General features: G+C 45.0%; 1 protein-coding gene across 4 annotated transcripts in view; it reads right to left on the bottom strand.

Annotated features, from left to right (window-relative positions):
• The window catches only part of Slc10a7 (solute carrier family 10 member 7), a 233,262-nt gene that overhangs the window by 30,742 nt on the left and 187,377 nt on the right, over nt 1-15,143 (bottom strand). The window contains exons 8-9 of one of the 4 annotated variants that reach the window (XR_004110067.1): nt 7,519-7,757; nt 6,215-6,266 (exon numbers count right to left, since the gene is read on the bottom strand). Coding sequence is in view for 2 of the 4 variants with exons in the window: in XM_031340381.1 (XP_031196241.1) it covers nt 6,215-6,266; nt 7,519-7,684 (218 nt within the window). In the remaining 2 variants the exon portion in view is untranslated. Of the gene's footprint in view, nt 1-6,214; nt 6,267-7,518; nt 7,758-15,143 lie in introns of those variants that run through there. The other 3 variants (XM_031340381.1, XM_031340382.1, XR_004110068.1) reach the window with 3 other exon arrangements.

Raw genomic sequence — 15,143 nt, 5'->3', positions numbered from 1 at the left:
AGAACTGGAAGCAAAGTAGCAAAACAAGGTGAGTGGAAAACACAGAAGCCACACACGTCAGGGCAGGCTTTCCACTTGCCACAGAGTTTCAGGCAATGAGGCAATGTGGCAGACTAAGATGAGGCCATCCTTCCAGGAGGGATGGACACCTGAGACTGCAGGGGGTGAGCTGTGGAAGTCCCCAGACACACATGGTGGTGTCAATCAAACGCAAAGGCCTAACTCTGCCCCTTCCCCAACCCTGTACTCAGAGCATGGAGTGTGTTTTAACTTCCAGTGGGGTCTAGGAGGCTCCCGTTTGACAGGAAGCTTGCTCCCTCTTTCTTACAGTGTGGCTCACGAGGACACTTGGGGTTGCTGCTTTGTCCTGCTTCAGTAAGAAGACTAAAGCTAGGCTGGGCTCCATAGCAGGAGGGAGGGACAGGGTCTGGGGAGAGAAACTGAGGGCTTGTGCTTACACTCTACGTCCTCTGACTCTAGCTACCCAGTGATACCCAGGTAGTCCTCTGCTCAGGAGAGTGAGCGCAGCACTGAGCACTCAGGAGAGTGAGCGCAGCACTGAGCACATTTCCAGCACTTGTGTTCAGTGTGTCTCCTCAGGGCAGCCATAGAATGATGTGGCATTTCTGTCCTGCTTCTTCTGAAGAGGGGCCACAAGTCCAGCACACCCAAAGTCACAAAGTAGGAAGTAGCCTGCCCCAAATTCTGGGGCCAACTTATCTTCTCAGAAAACAACAACAACAACAAAAAACCACTTCAGGATCTAATGGATGGGAGCGAGCAGCTTCCGGGTCCATAGCTCACCCTTGCCCACACTTTGTAGAAGGTGGAGTCAAGACACAAGAGCACAACACACATAAGCCCCGCTCATTGTACTGAATCAGTGAGGGCTTGCGTTCCTCTCCAGCGGTGAGCCTCTGTGTGTAAACTCCAGCAATCACACTCCTTCTCATTTTCTAAACCTGCTGTACTGCTCTTTAATATTGATTTTTCTTTTTATCCTGCTTTAATCATTTCTTTTGATCACTTTGTCTCCCCACCCCCTACCTCCCGGAGGTGTTTCTTTCCTTTCCTTCCCAACTGGTTTCTTAAGAATTCTCTCTAACAAAGCTTTCAATCAGCCATTTCCACATAATATTTATTTTGTCTTCCTCTGTACCCACAGAGGAAGGCACGTCAGGTTTCTCTAACAGAAACACAGAACATGGGGCAGAAAACGTCCACAGAGAAAGACAGGGAGATCTGTCGACTGTGCTGCTGGGACCCTCCCTGGGAGGCACCCTTTGTTAGCCTTTTGTCTTGCCTTTTAACAAGACCCTGGCACCTCACTGGTAACATGCTGTGTGGCACTAGACAAGCTTCCCAGAACTCTGGGGTGTAGGTATTCACCTCCAAATGTACACAGTGGAACTAATACTAAATCCTGTCTCCCTTCTCCCTGGGGTCGCTCCTCTTGGGACTGTGGTGAGAGGCCCTGTGTACTTACAGACTTCCTTCTTCTTACTGAGTTCAGCTGCTCCAGTGACTACTAAAGTATCCTTCTTACAGCTTACACATTATTGCTTTCCTTTCCTAAAGCTTTTCAATATCAAAACAAGACAACAGAACCGGGACAGTCTTCAGAAGCTGCAGAAGTCTAGAGCACTAGCCGTGTATGGCTGCTCTGTGGCTGATGGGTCAAGTCTCACCTCCTAGCAACTGTGGCAGAGAAAGGAGACCTGGAGCCAACTCCCTCTTGCTAGTGCTAGTTTTCAACGTGACAAGTTATCTCGATGACATAAGTGTCCCAGTGCGCCTTACATTTACTGACTACCCACTCTGCCCTGGTCTGCATGGCAAGGTGCTCGTATGAGATACACACTGTGATGTGTTTATAAAAAGATAAAGGGGGGGGTGCTATGTTCTAAGGAGCTGTGTGAAGGATGAGGGGAGGGGTACTTCAGCGGGCCCATGCCAAGGCATCCCTTCCCCAAGCAGCTCCTTTTAGGTCAGGCCTACCTGGCTGTTGCCAGGTAACTGTGGGGTGGAGTTTAGACAGAATGCTAACACACTGTCTCTATTTTTTTCCCCTATAAGGAAAAGCGGCAGAAACTACAAGCCTACTGAGCAGGGCTGAAACCCAAGGCCACTGGAGTCTAGTGTTGGGATTTTGGACCTAGCACAACTCTGCAAACAGACAAATGGGAATGTAGGATAGTCACTTGCCAGCGGTTTAAGTGCTCTCGGGCATAGTGGCATTCCAGACCCTAAGAAGTCCTAGTTAGAGAGGCAAGGGATGGCAAGGAAGCTCAATTTTCCAACTAGGTCTCTCTTTCTACCAATGTCGATCTTGAGCATGGAGCTGCATGTGCTGGGAGCGAGGGGAGGATCTGAGCACAGACATGGGTTTCCTTCCAGGCCCAGATGTGGTGGGAATGAGGGGAGGATTTGAGCACAGACATGGGTTTCCTTCCAGGCCCAGGCTGACTCTAGATTTACTGAGCGGGTATGGAAAAAATAAACACGAGGCTGGGGGTAGGGAGAAGAAAGGGGAAAGAGGGAAGGATATGAGGGGGGTGGGGGAGGGAGAAAGAGATGGTGGACAGGCAGAGTTCAGGAATTACAAGTAGGAAAGAAGCAGAAGTTGGAAAAGAAAATAAACAGACCCCCGCAGAGACAAAGGATCTCAGTTACAGACCCTGGGACCTGTAACAAATGTGTGTGTCTGTGTGAACTTGAAGAACTCAGATAAACATTATTCATGAATACGCTAAGTGAAATTAAGTATTATGAATTATAAGTTTTATTTTTATTATTTTACATTACTTCTACGAGTGTGTCTGTGTGTGCTATGGGCACACTGAATACAGGCTCCAAGAGGCCAGGAGAGGGCATCAGAGCCCCTGGAACAGCAGTAACAGGTTTTATGAGCCACCTAGTGTGGGTGCTGAGAACCAATCTCCAGTCCTCTTCAAGAGTAGCAAACATAGTCGCTGAGCCATCTCTTCAGCCACAATATTATGAATTTTGAAAGTAACTGAAATACATTTTAAAATAATGGTGAATGGCAAAGCGTTCTGCAAGTACAAAATAAAAAAAAGCTTTCAATTTTAGGTGTACTACTTGGATGGATAACCTGATTTTTAGGCAAGTTCCTTTAATTACACTGTAAACATGGGTCTTCTGACTAACAGCATCATATACACGATACCTTGGACATAGGCTGGTACGGGGTAGCTATTGTTCCTTCTCGAGTCAGATCCTTATGAACTATGAGATCTCTCGGTAAGAAACAGCGTGAAAGCCACTTCTAAAACTTATTCTCTTGGAAACTGCCCCAAGTTTTAACAGACTCATTCTGAGCCATAGACCATTACCCTGGAGCAAGGGCAGATGGGCACAGCTATTCCACTGTATGGTTTGCCAGAGAATGTGTATGTCTCCCAGTGGGTTAGGGAAAAGTTCAAGACACAGTTGAATATGGTGGAGAAGCAGGATTTCAAGACCAGGGTCCTAATGAAAGATCAGTCCCCTGCATACTAATAACTGAAAGAGTTACAGTGCCCCTCCCCCAGTACTCCCACTCCCACCCTCTATGCTTTTTAATGACTGATTGGCACAATTCCTAACTATGGGGAGGTGGAGTTTCAATGCAGGACTGTCTGGAGTAGGCTGACCCATGGGTACGTCTGTGGGGGCCGTCTTGACTAAGTCAGTTGAGGCAGGAAGATCTATCTGCCCACTGTGGGTGGCAGTATTCTCTTGGCAGGAGATTCTGGATTGGGAGTAGAGAAAGCTACCTGCGCACTAGCGTGCATGCATTAACGCGCTGCTCTCTGCTCTTGACTGGGTGGGATGTGACCAGAAGCTGCCTGACTTCCCTCAGTGCTGGGCTGCAACATGGACCCCTGCGCCGCATGAGCCCCAGCTCACTTGTGTTGCTCAGGTCAGGGCGTTTATCCCAGCAACAGCAAATGAAACCGGGCAGGTTCTCAAAGCAATGCTCGCCCCTAAGGGGATATCTACAAAGTATGTCATCGGACAAGGTGGCTAGCTCTGAAAACTACCTTGCACAAGGAACAGCACACGCACAGTTTTCTCTATGACTTAATTGCTCTAGGATTTATTCTTACTTCATAAAGCATAACTTCAAATTTAGGAAAATGCTTCAAATTATAGCAACCAATTCAGTTTTTTTTTTTTTTTAATTGACTCTGAACAATCAGCTAAACCAAATGCTTCAAAAGCCCAAGAACCTAGTGTGAGGCCCCGACCTAGCCTCTCACAAACATGGAGGAATGTCAGCTTCATGTGAGGTCAGACCTCCTTCTTGTGAGAACTTACTGTGAACACCTGCAGCCCCCAGGCCTGGACCCTGATCCAATGCTCCTCTCTTACAACCAGTGCCTGTCTGGGTCGTCCTTTGCCGCAGTCCACACATTCTGCTCTGTATGTGTGCTAACATATGTATCCTCACTGCTTCTCACACGAGAGCAATTAATTCTCTCCCATGAAGCCAACTCTACCACTCTTTGGCAGTGCTGTCTGACCACAGGGTGGCTGAGTGCAGCCCTCAGAGATCGCAGACTTACTCTGTAAAGTCACGCGGGACTAAAGTCATCTCTTTTTTTGAGACTTGCACTCTGACGTCATTTCCCAGGCTTCAGTCACATGCACTGAGTGAATTGCACACACATAAGCATGCACACACACTAGAATATGGATTCCAGGAGGGAGCCTCAGTGACAGACAGAAACGAGAAACCATGAAGCTCTTCTAGGAAACGACAAAGACTTTTCCCTCAACAAAAAGCTTAGGCAGAATGGATGGACATGGTCTCTCAGAGCTGCAAGACAGACTCACAAGCTGAGCTTCATTTGTTCTTACCCCTTATGTTTAAACAGACTATCTTTTATTTTTTTTTTTTTTTACTAAGCTTTGGAGATGTTAGAATAACGCTGTGGTCCCAAATCACTGGAAGCAATAAGAACCTGGTGGTAGCACCTGCCTTAATCCCAGGACTTGGGTGGGAAGGGCAGGGGATCTCTGCCAGTTTGAAGCCAGCCTGGTCTACAATGTGACTTCCAGGAAAGCCAGGGTTCACAGAGAAACCTTGTTTCAAAAACAAACAAGCAAAACCAAACCAAAACAACCCCCCCCTTAAAACCCCTAAAGCTAAAACCAAAACCAACCAACCAACCAACCAACCAACCAAACAAACAAACAAACAAACAAACTGAAAAAAAAAAAAAAACCCATCACCCAATCAACCAACCAAAACACATAAATGTAAAAACAGTTGAGGCTATAAATGTAGTTAGCAGGGCATCTGGAAGTGAATGAGGGAAGTGACTTTGGGAGTAAAATATGTATGACAGACTCAGGTGATTATCTACAAAATAACGGTGCTAAGGAGTCCAGTTTGAGGAACTCTGGAGAGGGAGGCTCCAGCCAAAAGAAAAAAGAGCTGAGTGTGGTCGAGTACCTCTGTGACTTTGATGTCAGCTTAGTCTATATAATGAGTTCCAGGTCAGCCAGGGCTGCATTGTGAGACCCTGTATAGAAGTACAGACAAGACAGACAGACAGACATGCAATCAGAAACAGAGAAGGGGGGGGGAATGTAAGAGCTGTAGAGTGCTATAGACACTGTCTTTTGGTCATAAAGTGGCCATTGTGCTCATGAACTCACAGAACCTAGGGTTGCTTGATTGATCAAGGCAATAAGATGGTCCAACATGGCAAACCCTAGTGTTAATCGGACTCAATGGATTACACAAACCCAAAAGTAGAAAGGCATGAAAGGAGAGGACATGATCAAGATATATTGTTCATGTGTATGAATTAATTAAAAAATAAAAGGTTGTCTGTTTAAAGGGGGAAGAGGAAGTTTCGGAGAAAAAGACAAATTGCATCTTAAATATTTTGCTAAGGCACTAGGGGACGACGGGTACACGGTAAGGAAAATGATGGCACTGGGACATAGGAGAAAGCCTGGACAGAAGGTCTCAGCTCAGAACTGTCAGCAAAAGGCTGCCATCGAGGCCAGGAGAATGGAGGGGGCTGTGCAAGCTTGTGAGGGAGGTGGGACATGGGCCCAGCACAGCTCCGTTGGCGATGTCTGCAGGTTGAAAGAGGCAGCACAGAGAGAGTGGTCAGGGAGAGTAGGAAACGCAGGACAGCATGTTGTACAGCAACCACGGAGAGAAGCTGACGGGAGACACCAAACCACTTACCGTGTGGAGAAGACGAAAGTCAGAAGCATGAAGCTCAGCTGAATGGAGACTACTGAGGAAAAGACAGAACAAGACAGTGGGTGAGTGGGGACCGGCACCACGGGCGGCTCTTACAGACCGCTGAGTTCTACCCAACACCTGTCTGAAATGAAATACACTCAGCCGACATACACTGCCAAACTGACAGAGGCACAGATGGCTGGACTAAGCTGTTCTCACAGACAGACGATGGCGTTAGCATTCAGGAAGATCTAGAACCCTCTCGGACTATCTAGGGTTTAATGATCTCATTTGTTCATTTAAAAGGACTGGCTTATACCAGGAGCTGAACAGCACAGATGTCAACATAATGTGCACCTTGAAATAACTCATCTCCGTGGCAAAAGAAGATTATTTGGTATTATAGTATTACTAAAAGTCATGCTTGGAATTAGGACAACTAGAATACAAAGTTGTTTTTTAAGCTTTAGTAATTATTGACATTTATAATCTGCTGTTCCTGAAAAGCAAAGAACCATTTCTTTATGAAACTTCATTAGAAACTATGATGGAAACTTGACATACTATCCAATGCAGCTGAGTTATTATTATAAATATACAATGACATCATATGTCACAAATCCTTTTGAAATCATGAGAGATCAGACTGAGGGCTAGAGAGATGGCTCAGTGGTTAAGAGCACTGACTACTCTTATAGAGGTCCTGAGTTCAATTCTCAGCAACCAAATGGTGGCTCACAGTCATCTGTAATGGGATCTTTTGGTGTGTCTAAATACAGTGACAGTGCACTCACATAAAATGAAGAAATAAATCTTTAAAAAGAGACAGAGAGAGAGACTGGGCAGTGGTGGCACACGTCTTTAATCCCAGCACTTGGGAGGCAGAGGCAGGAGGATTTCTGAGTTTGAGGCCAGCCTGGTCTACAGAGTGAGTTCCAGGACAGCCAGAGCTATACAGAGAAACACTGTCTCAGAAAAACAGAAAAAGAAAAAAAAAACAAACAAATAAATACAAGGAGGGGGGCACAGGCTGAGTTTAACTTAATTTGGTGACTTAATTGAATTGTGACACAGATGGAGTTGAAGGAAGCACATATTAGAGTTTCTCCTAATAACACTACTGTAGGTCAGACATAAAAACAGATTAAGGTCCAAATGTCGGGTTGATGTCTTTCTAGAGAACTTACTGATAAAGTTGAGTCAGTTAGAGAACATAGTATCAGCTAAGCAGAGAGCATGGAATTGCTTCACGATGCTGTGGAGGAGGCCAGGTGACAGCCAGGATGTCCTGCCTTGTGACTTACTTATGAACAGTACGAGGATGAGGCTGAATTTGTCCAGGTCGATGTTTGGGTTGGAAAAAGTGTCACAGAAGGTGGTGTAGATGATCATGAGCAGCACACTGCTGCTGACCACACCAAAAGGTGGCTTCTTCCTCTCGAGCCAGTCTTTGATGTATCGCCGGACGATCTGAAACACAGAGATCAACAGGTCGCCTCTTCGCTGAGATGTAGGAAGTGGAATTGGGCATCACAAAGTGATTCTGACAGCGTAAAGACAGAATGGGAAGAGAATAATTTGGATGATGGCCACAGTGGATTTCAAAGCTTCCCTGCCTTTCCACTCTTCTTCTGGGGAATTCAGTATTTGTGGTGCAACTTCCACTGGGCGTCCATAATGAGAGTGAATTTTCAAGCGCATTCAAATCTGTCCTTAATCATGCCAAATGCTCTTTGCTAGCTGTCACGGAGACATGCCCATTAAGCCTCCCCCAAGTTTATGTCCTCTGCTGCCGTAATGGATGTGTGTAATTATCACAGTCCCCTTTGCCTCAACAGACAATTCCAAGTGCGACTTTGGGAATCTTAAAAATCTGACATCTTCAAGAATTTCAAGACAGTAGATAATCGAAAGTGATCCATGGAACATATTAATATTTAAAACACTTGCAATGCACCAGAAGTTTTTAATTAAATTATAACTCATGCTTGAAAAGCAAAAGTGCATGTGTTGTGGGAGTTTAAATAATTCACATCTGAATATCTAGAGTTTTTTTGTGAATCCAAAGACAAATGCCATTTGTACGCTTTTAGAATTCTAAGATTAATACTTAAAAATGAATAAACCTGTCCTAACTTTTCTACAAAAGGACTTGTGAAACAAAAGTTACAGTGTAGCACCTTCTGATTTTAAGACCAAAACATCTATTTAAAATCAGAACAGTCTGATACTGGTGACACTGTTTGCTTGGGCATGTACATCAGCCGCTGGACTCCGAGCATCCTCTCGCTTTTGAAGGAAGTGGTGAAGTGTCATTATAAGGGTGATAGTGGAAACATTTTAAGTTTTGATTCACTCACTGTCCTGCATAATTGAATGTGAAATTTCACAATAGGCTGAGTTACCAGGGATCCATTAGAAGTAATGAGGTCAGGGGACCTCTGTAAGGTGAAAGGGTTCTACTGTAACCACCCTGCCATCAAAAAGGCTAAATCTGCAATGGAGTACAGCCTTAAGAATATTAGAAACAAAACAGGCTAAAGTTGTCTCTCCTAGCCCATGGTTTTGTTTTCTATAGTTTCCAGGGTCAAATTCACTTTGGATATGGCAAATGAAAATTCAAGAAATAAACAATTCACAAACTACAAATAAATTTCATTACAGCTTATTATTGCAATTATATGTTATTAAGGTTGTAGTTAGTCTTTTACTGGGTTAACTTATAAATTAAACCTCATTATATGTAGGTGTATATGTATTTGCGTGTGCTTAGTTCCATCCATGGCTTCAGGCTTCCCCCAGAGGTTGTCCCCACTGGCAATATCAGGAGACACTGTACTCTCTCAGTCAGACCTCTCAGAGAATGATCTCAGCTCAAGGAATGAGTGAACTGCCTGCCTAGCTGAGAGTCTCGGCAGAAAGGTGACCACTTGGTACCTTTACGGTTGTGTGTGTCGGGAATGAAGGGGGCGAGTATTACAGACTGACCAACAATGGCTAGGAGTCTTTAAAAAGCAGATCTTATATTAAAGTAATAATTGGCTCACTAAGACACTAATAGGGAAGGAGAGTTCTCAAACTGCTTTATTTTATTTATTGGTGTTCATGTCTTAGAGTTGGAAATGTACTGTGTAGAGACCAGAGTAGGTCCATTGCCCAGGGTCAGGGACTGGTGCATGGAACAGGAGTTGTAGGTAACTGTGCGAGGTGCCATGGGGAGTATGAAGACCCTTGTTCAAACAGAAAAGGCTACCAAGGGACTTCATTTCATAATATACTATATGACAAATAGAGTCTTCCAAGTTTTAATAGTCCAGCTGCTTTAAAATTAAACAGAATTTAATGCCATCTGTGCCAACACTGATTCCTTTTTTTTTCCCTTTTGTTTTCGAGACAGGGTTTCTCTGTAGCCCTGCCTGTCCTGGAACTATCTCTGTAGGCCAGGCTAGCTTTGAACTCACAGAAATCCACCTACCTCTGCCTCCTGAGTGGGACTGAAGGTGTGTGTCACCCCTATCCAATGGAACATTTACTCTTACTCTAGTATAGAAGAGCTGAAAACATACAATCCCCCTCTCTGATCCAAATTCCCAAATTAAGCATGTCCATCTGTCTCCCCACCACACCCCTGCTTGAGAAGATAAATAAATAAAAATGGGGTAGAGTGTAGAAGCCAAAGCCACCTTAAAGCTAAGGCAAATCTCTAATCATCGATCAACATTATGAGCAGTAATTTGATTTAGTTAACCTAATAGTCTCTCCAAAACTTCATTATAAGGCACTCGGTCTTGTGGTAGCGTAGGATGCTTTCAATATGGCAAGAGACAAGCCCCCCCCCCCCCCCAAAGTCAGAATCCTCTTAGCCTAAACATCCAAGGGTCAATGCTGGATACTTAATCTTGATGAAATCAAGTACAAGTTGGGAAATGGATGAACCCACAAGGGCAGTGACAACCATTGAAGAACACAGCCTGCCGGGAGATTTGCAGGCTCACTATGGTATCCGGCCATGTCTCCACACCAAGCATTCTACATCTTTTTAGCTCTACAGAGCCTCTCCATCTTGCTTTAGATTCAGTTCTCAGAGCAGCCATTTTTGCATTGTGTAGTCGGAGAGGCAATCTGAGTGAAGAGCAGCGGATGTACCTCACAGATGCGTAACGCATTGTTTGTCCTGCAGTTCAGTAACTACTTCTGGCAGTCATGCCATGCTTCTGAGGAAGTTAGTGCCATCTAAAATCTCTCCAGACTTTAGCCACATTGGCAGTGTTAGTGACCCAACAGGGACCAAAGCTTTGTCAGAGAGACCAGCGCATCCTGAGATCATCCCTGACAGAATTCTCAGGAACAAAGACAAATCAGTCTGAGGTGGGAAGAGGGGTCCAGGTGAGATGGCCAGGTATATCTCTGCTTAGAACTTATCTTAACTTCATTTGTCCTCAGTGCTCAGAGAAACTTAAGCATTAAAAATTAACTGACGAATGCTCATTAACTCCTTCACTTTTCCCTGTAGAGCAGGGGAAAACATCTCCCCCAGGAAGGCTGTCCTTTTATTGTCTCATCCTTAATATTTGGATTTTCGTTATTTTAAATTAAATAGCAGGCAAGGCTACAGGAAAATTAAACTTGACTGCATTCCCAATAAGCTGTGCTTCATATCAGTTGCAATATGACTTCAGTTTAGAAACCAGTAAAAGTGGCCCATCCTAGGTAAAGAGCCAGGCAGTGGTGGCGCACGCCTTTAATCCCAGCACTTGGGAGGCAGAGGCAGGTGGATTTCTGGGTTCGAGGCCAGCCTGGTCTACAGAGTGAGTGAGTTCCAGGACAGCCAGGGCTATACCGAAAAACCCTGTCTCAAAAACAAATGAAACAAAACAAAACAAACAAACAAACAAAAACCAAAAAACCCAAAAACCAAACCAAAACAAAAAACAAAAGACAAAAAAAGATGATGACAGTCAAGATGACATGAAGGCCAACAGCCATCATTGTGGTTCCTTAATCTTTTCAGTCGATGTATTTCCCTTTTTCTTTCTATTCTACATTTGTAAATTGAATGTGGAGTGAGAATGTATGGTGGATAGACCTCTTGCTAAGCCTGAGTTTCACATTCTATTCTTGATGGTGGTCTCAAGGTCTTCGGTGGTCTCCCTCTGCGGCAATGAACTCACGTACTTTCATAAGCAGGTTTGAGTCTTTATTAACATTCTGTTGAATGGATGCTGTAAGACTGGTGGTGTTAAAGCCAATGTTTAGAACACGTTTCTCTTAAAATGTTTTATTAAATACTGACTAGGTTTAAAATAATATTAGTAGACTTTGAAAAAAGTATAAATAAATAATGAATTGGAAACACCCATCAGTGGTAACCCATCTAAGAGCGAAAATGAGCATCAGTTGGGAAAATTCACCCGATTGCTTCATTCTACTCTCAGACCAATGCTATGGACATCTTGCTGAGAATACAGCTGACAACACAGGCAAAGAGACCAGACAATCTGCAAAGAATAAGAAGCTAGTCACATGACGAGGAGGGCTATGCTCTCCATTTGCTGAGAGAACCCAGTATCAGGTCAATGTACAGACTGGAAGCAGGTTATGCATGACCCTAATTCTGGTTCTGTTCCTTCCTTTGACATCCTGGTAATCCTTAACGTCCCTGTAGCTCACTGTGACCATAGCTGTAGTAAGGATGGAGTAACTGACTGGGCTGAAGGAGCTGTTGTCACAGCCCGTGCAAGGTGAGTGGTCCTCATTCGCAATTCTGGTTCTGGGTTGGTGACATGTCTCACTGTGGACAGCACACCCCATCCCACAGGACCATGTGCTAGCCACACACACACACACACACACACACACACACACACACACACACACACCATATGAAGCAAAAGAAAGACCGAAAACACTTCTGATCCAATTGAACTTCATATGTACAAAATACTGAGCAAAATTTCCGGAGCCTTTTACTCATGGTAACACAGTGTCAGATTTCAACTTTGGACTCTGTTCTGGAGAACTAAGAATACCAGCTGCATTCAGCTAAGCCAATGGCCATTCAACATGAACAGCCAGCTTCAAGCTGCAACACATCACCAGTCAAAATGCCTGAGAACTCATGATAACAGGCAGCCATGCGCTTCACTGTTAACTCAGAGAGATGAGGTAGGCTGCAGTGTACTACTTGGAAAACTAACCAGGGTGACAGAGAATAATGAAAGACAATAGGAACTCAGGTTCATTAATGTTTATTCATAAATCATCCTCAAATAGAGTGTGTAAAAGAGGCATCTGCGGCAGAACTTAAGAGCCTGGCTTGTCAGGAAGGAAAACATACAAAGTTTCCTTCCTCAAGCACAGGCAGGCTGAGCGAGAAGACCAAGGCAAGCTTGGCAAATACTACATACTCAAGCCTGGGGACTCCAACAAAAGCAGGCACTCCTCAGAGAAAAGACAGAGAAGTGAAATCCACTCCAGGGACAGAGTCCAAAGCTGAAATCTGACACTGTGTTACCATGAGTAAAAGGCTCAGGAAATTTTGCTCAGTTCACATACTTACCCCTTTTCTTCCTCCCCAGTTCATTTTATTTAAGAAATAATGGCAGATCTTATTTTAGTCTTATTTTAAAAGATTAGAATATCAAATTGTATCGAAGTTTGCTTTTGTAATTTGGCCTTTTCTGTTACAAATGTTGCCAAGTTTCCTCTGGACAAATATCCATGCACACTTCCACAGGGTCCTCAAGGGCCACATTAGGTGAGTCAATGGGTTGAATATCAACAGAGAGATAACCAGGCAAACAGGTCCCTATCTTTGGGGAGCTTACATTTTAGTCTGGAGCTAAATGAAAACTAACAAACAAACAATAAGCAAGAAGCAAGAAACCGAATGTATTAAGAGAAGTTTAAAGAGGTAGCTTGATGTTTGACTAGTGTTGCCTGGGACAGCCAGTGGAGGAGCTGCAGGAGGGTCTCTAGGGGGTTGGGAAGTGGCAAGGGCCAGGACAAAGGCTCCAGAGAAGGAGAGGGTGCTGGAGACACAGCAGGGGGGGAAGGATGACGTCAGGGTAGGGGAGACAGCAGAGAGGAAAGGAAAGCTCGCATGAAGTGGGGCTGTGCAGAGGTTTCAGGTGAGTTTTTACAGTTTTCGTTTGATGCCATGGATGTAAAGCATGAGGGGGCGATGTGATTGCTGCAGTGTGCAGAGAGCTCTGCAGGGAGTCTGTCAAGGAAGTAGAGCTGGACTGAGGTGAGAAAGTGGAGTGAAGGAAGCTGAGATCTGAGCAGCTCGCCTCCACATACAGACTAGGCAGGTGGTCAGGCGCAAGTGGGACTTGGCTTTTGTGAAGGTTCTTAAAGGGGAGAAGGGTGGGCGGCTATGGTGGTAGAGGAGTGTTTTCAGTGCTAGACTGTGGCCGGTAAGCTGGGTCGGAGGGGAAGTGAGGTTTGCCCAGAGCAGTGGCTGGCAGCAGGCTGGATGACAGGCTCTCAAGCTGGAAGAATCACTGCAGAATAGCTGAGGTAAGCAGCTGGTGCTGGAGATCTGAGCTGTCCCAGACTGGTCCTCGCCTGCACGAGCCTGCTGTCTGTGTGGAAGGAAGCATGGTCCTGTGCATTACGAAGAAAGGGAAGCTCTTTCCTAAAATACTGGATTTCCTCCTGTCAGGGCCTGTAGTACTACGCTGTACGCTCCTGTGTCCTGAACAAGCACACCGGAAGTGTGGCAGCCGTCGTCATCTGACCCGGTTAGCACCACACTGGCTGGTTCTGACAGGTGTGGTCCCAGGGGCAGGAGCCCAAGGGGGTGAGGCCTGTCCAATAACTCCCAGAGGCGTTCATCTTCCCTGCAGTCCTCAGGGATCTGCAGCTCAGTGCTCAAGTGATAAAACTTTCTCCTATCGGCAGTCCCTTCTTTCCTTACGTCCCTATAGTTGCCTCTCTGTGCCCATGGGCTTATAAATTAAAAGAATTTGGAAAAAAAAAGTATTGAATCTGTACAGACTTACTTTCCTTACCATTTTAAAATTATTTACACACATATGAACTCTATTGATTAGATTTTATAAATAATCTGTAGAGGTTATATATACATATGCCATGAGCAAACACTATGCTATTTTAGACTTGAAACCCCCTGGGTTTTGTTTGTAGGGACTCTGGAGCCAATCCCCTTAAGGACTGAGGGACAATTGTACTCAATTTTCTTTTCAAGATTTGTTTTGCAGGTGATTGCTGGGAAAGAAAAAGTCATTGTTATCTAGTAGCTACTACATACAGACCTAAAAACTAATCCTGAACAAACGGCAATCTAGGAAAAATGAGTGCTGGGCCCCCTGGGGGTAGGTTCAAAGCTCTGTCAGTCTTTTTGTATAGCTTAAACCCTACTATTGAGCATGGTATTGAACACACCTGTGAGCAACCAAGCTCACCCTGCAGGCTGACTGACACACTGAGCAAAGAGATAGAAGCACTGAATGAAACATTTAGGAAGGAATCCTCTCTGCTTCTAGTTCATGGTAGAGCATCATCTCTTCCATAAACAGTGCTGAGCTCACTCAGGGTGAACTGGCACTGAGTGTAGGCCAGGGGATGGAGAACGGGCCACGGCACGTTGGAGAGGGCTTGACAGTGAGGCTGCAGGAACGAGCAGCTTTCTGAAAGATAAAGGCAGAGAGGGTGTGTGGAGCACATCCAGGCTCACTCTAGAGGACACAGTGTGGCAAAAGCGGGGCCTGGAGGGAGGAGAGGGGTACAAAGGTGCAGGCAGAGGCAGGGTGAGCTAAACTGTGAAATTGCTGGTAGGACTGCAAACTGGTACAACCACTCTGGAAATCAGTTTGGCGGTTCCTCCGGAAATTCGAAATAGTACTACCGGAGGACCCAGCTATACCACTCCTGGGCATATACCCAAAAGATACTGCAACATGTA

This window comes from Mastomys coucha, unplaced genomic scaffold (genome assembly GCF_008632895.1).
Source record: "Mastomys coucha isolate ucsf_1 unplaced genomic scaffold, UCSF_Mcou_1 pScaffold22, whole genome shotgun sequence".
Taxonomy (NCBI): Eukaryota; Metazoa; Chordata; class Mammalia; order Rodentia; family Muridae; genus Mastomys; species Mastomys coucha.
The sequence above is the reverse complement of the archived record's forward strand: the minus strand, read 5'-3'. Positions and strand labels throughout refer to the sequence as shown.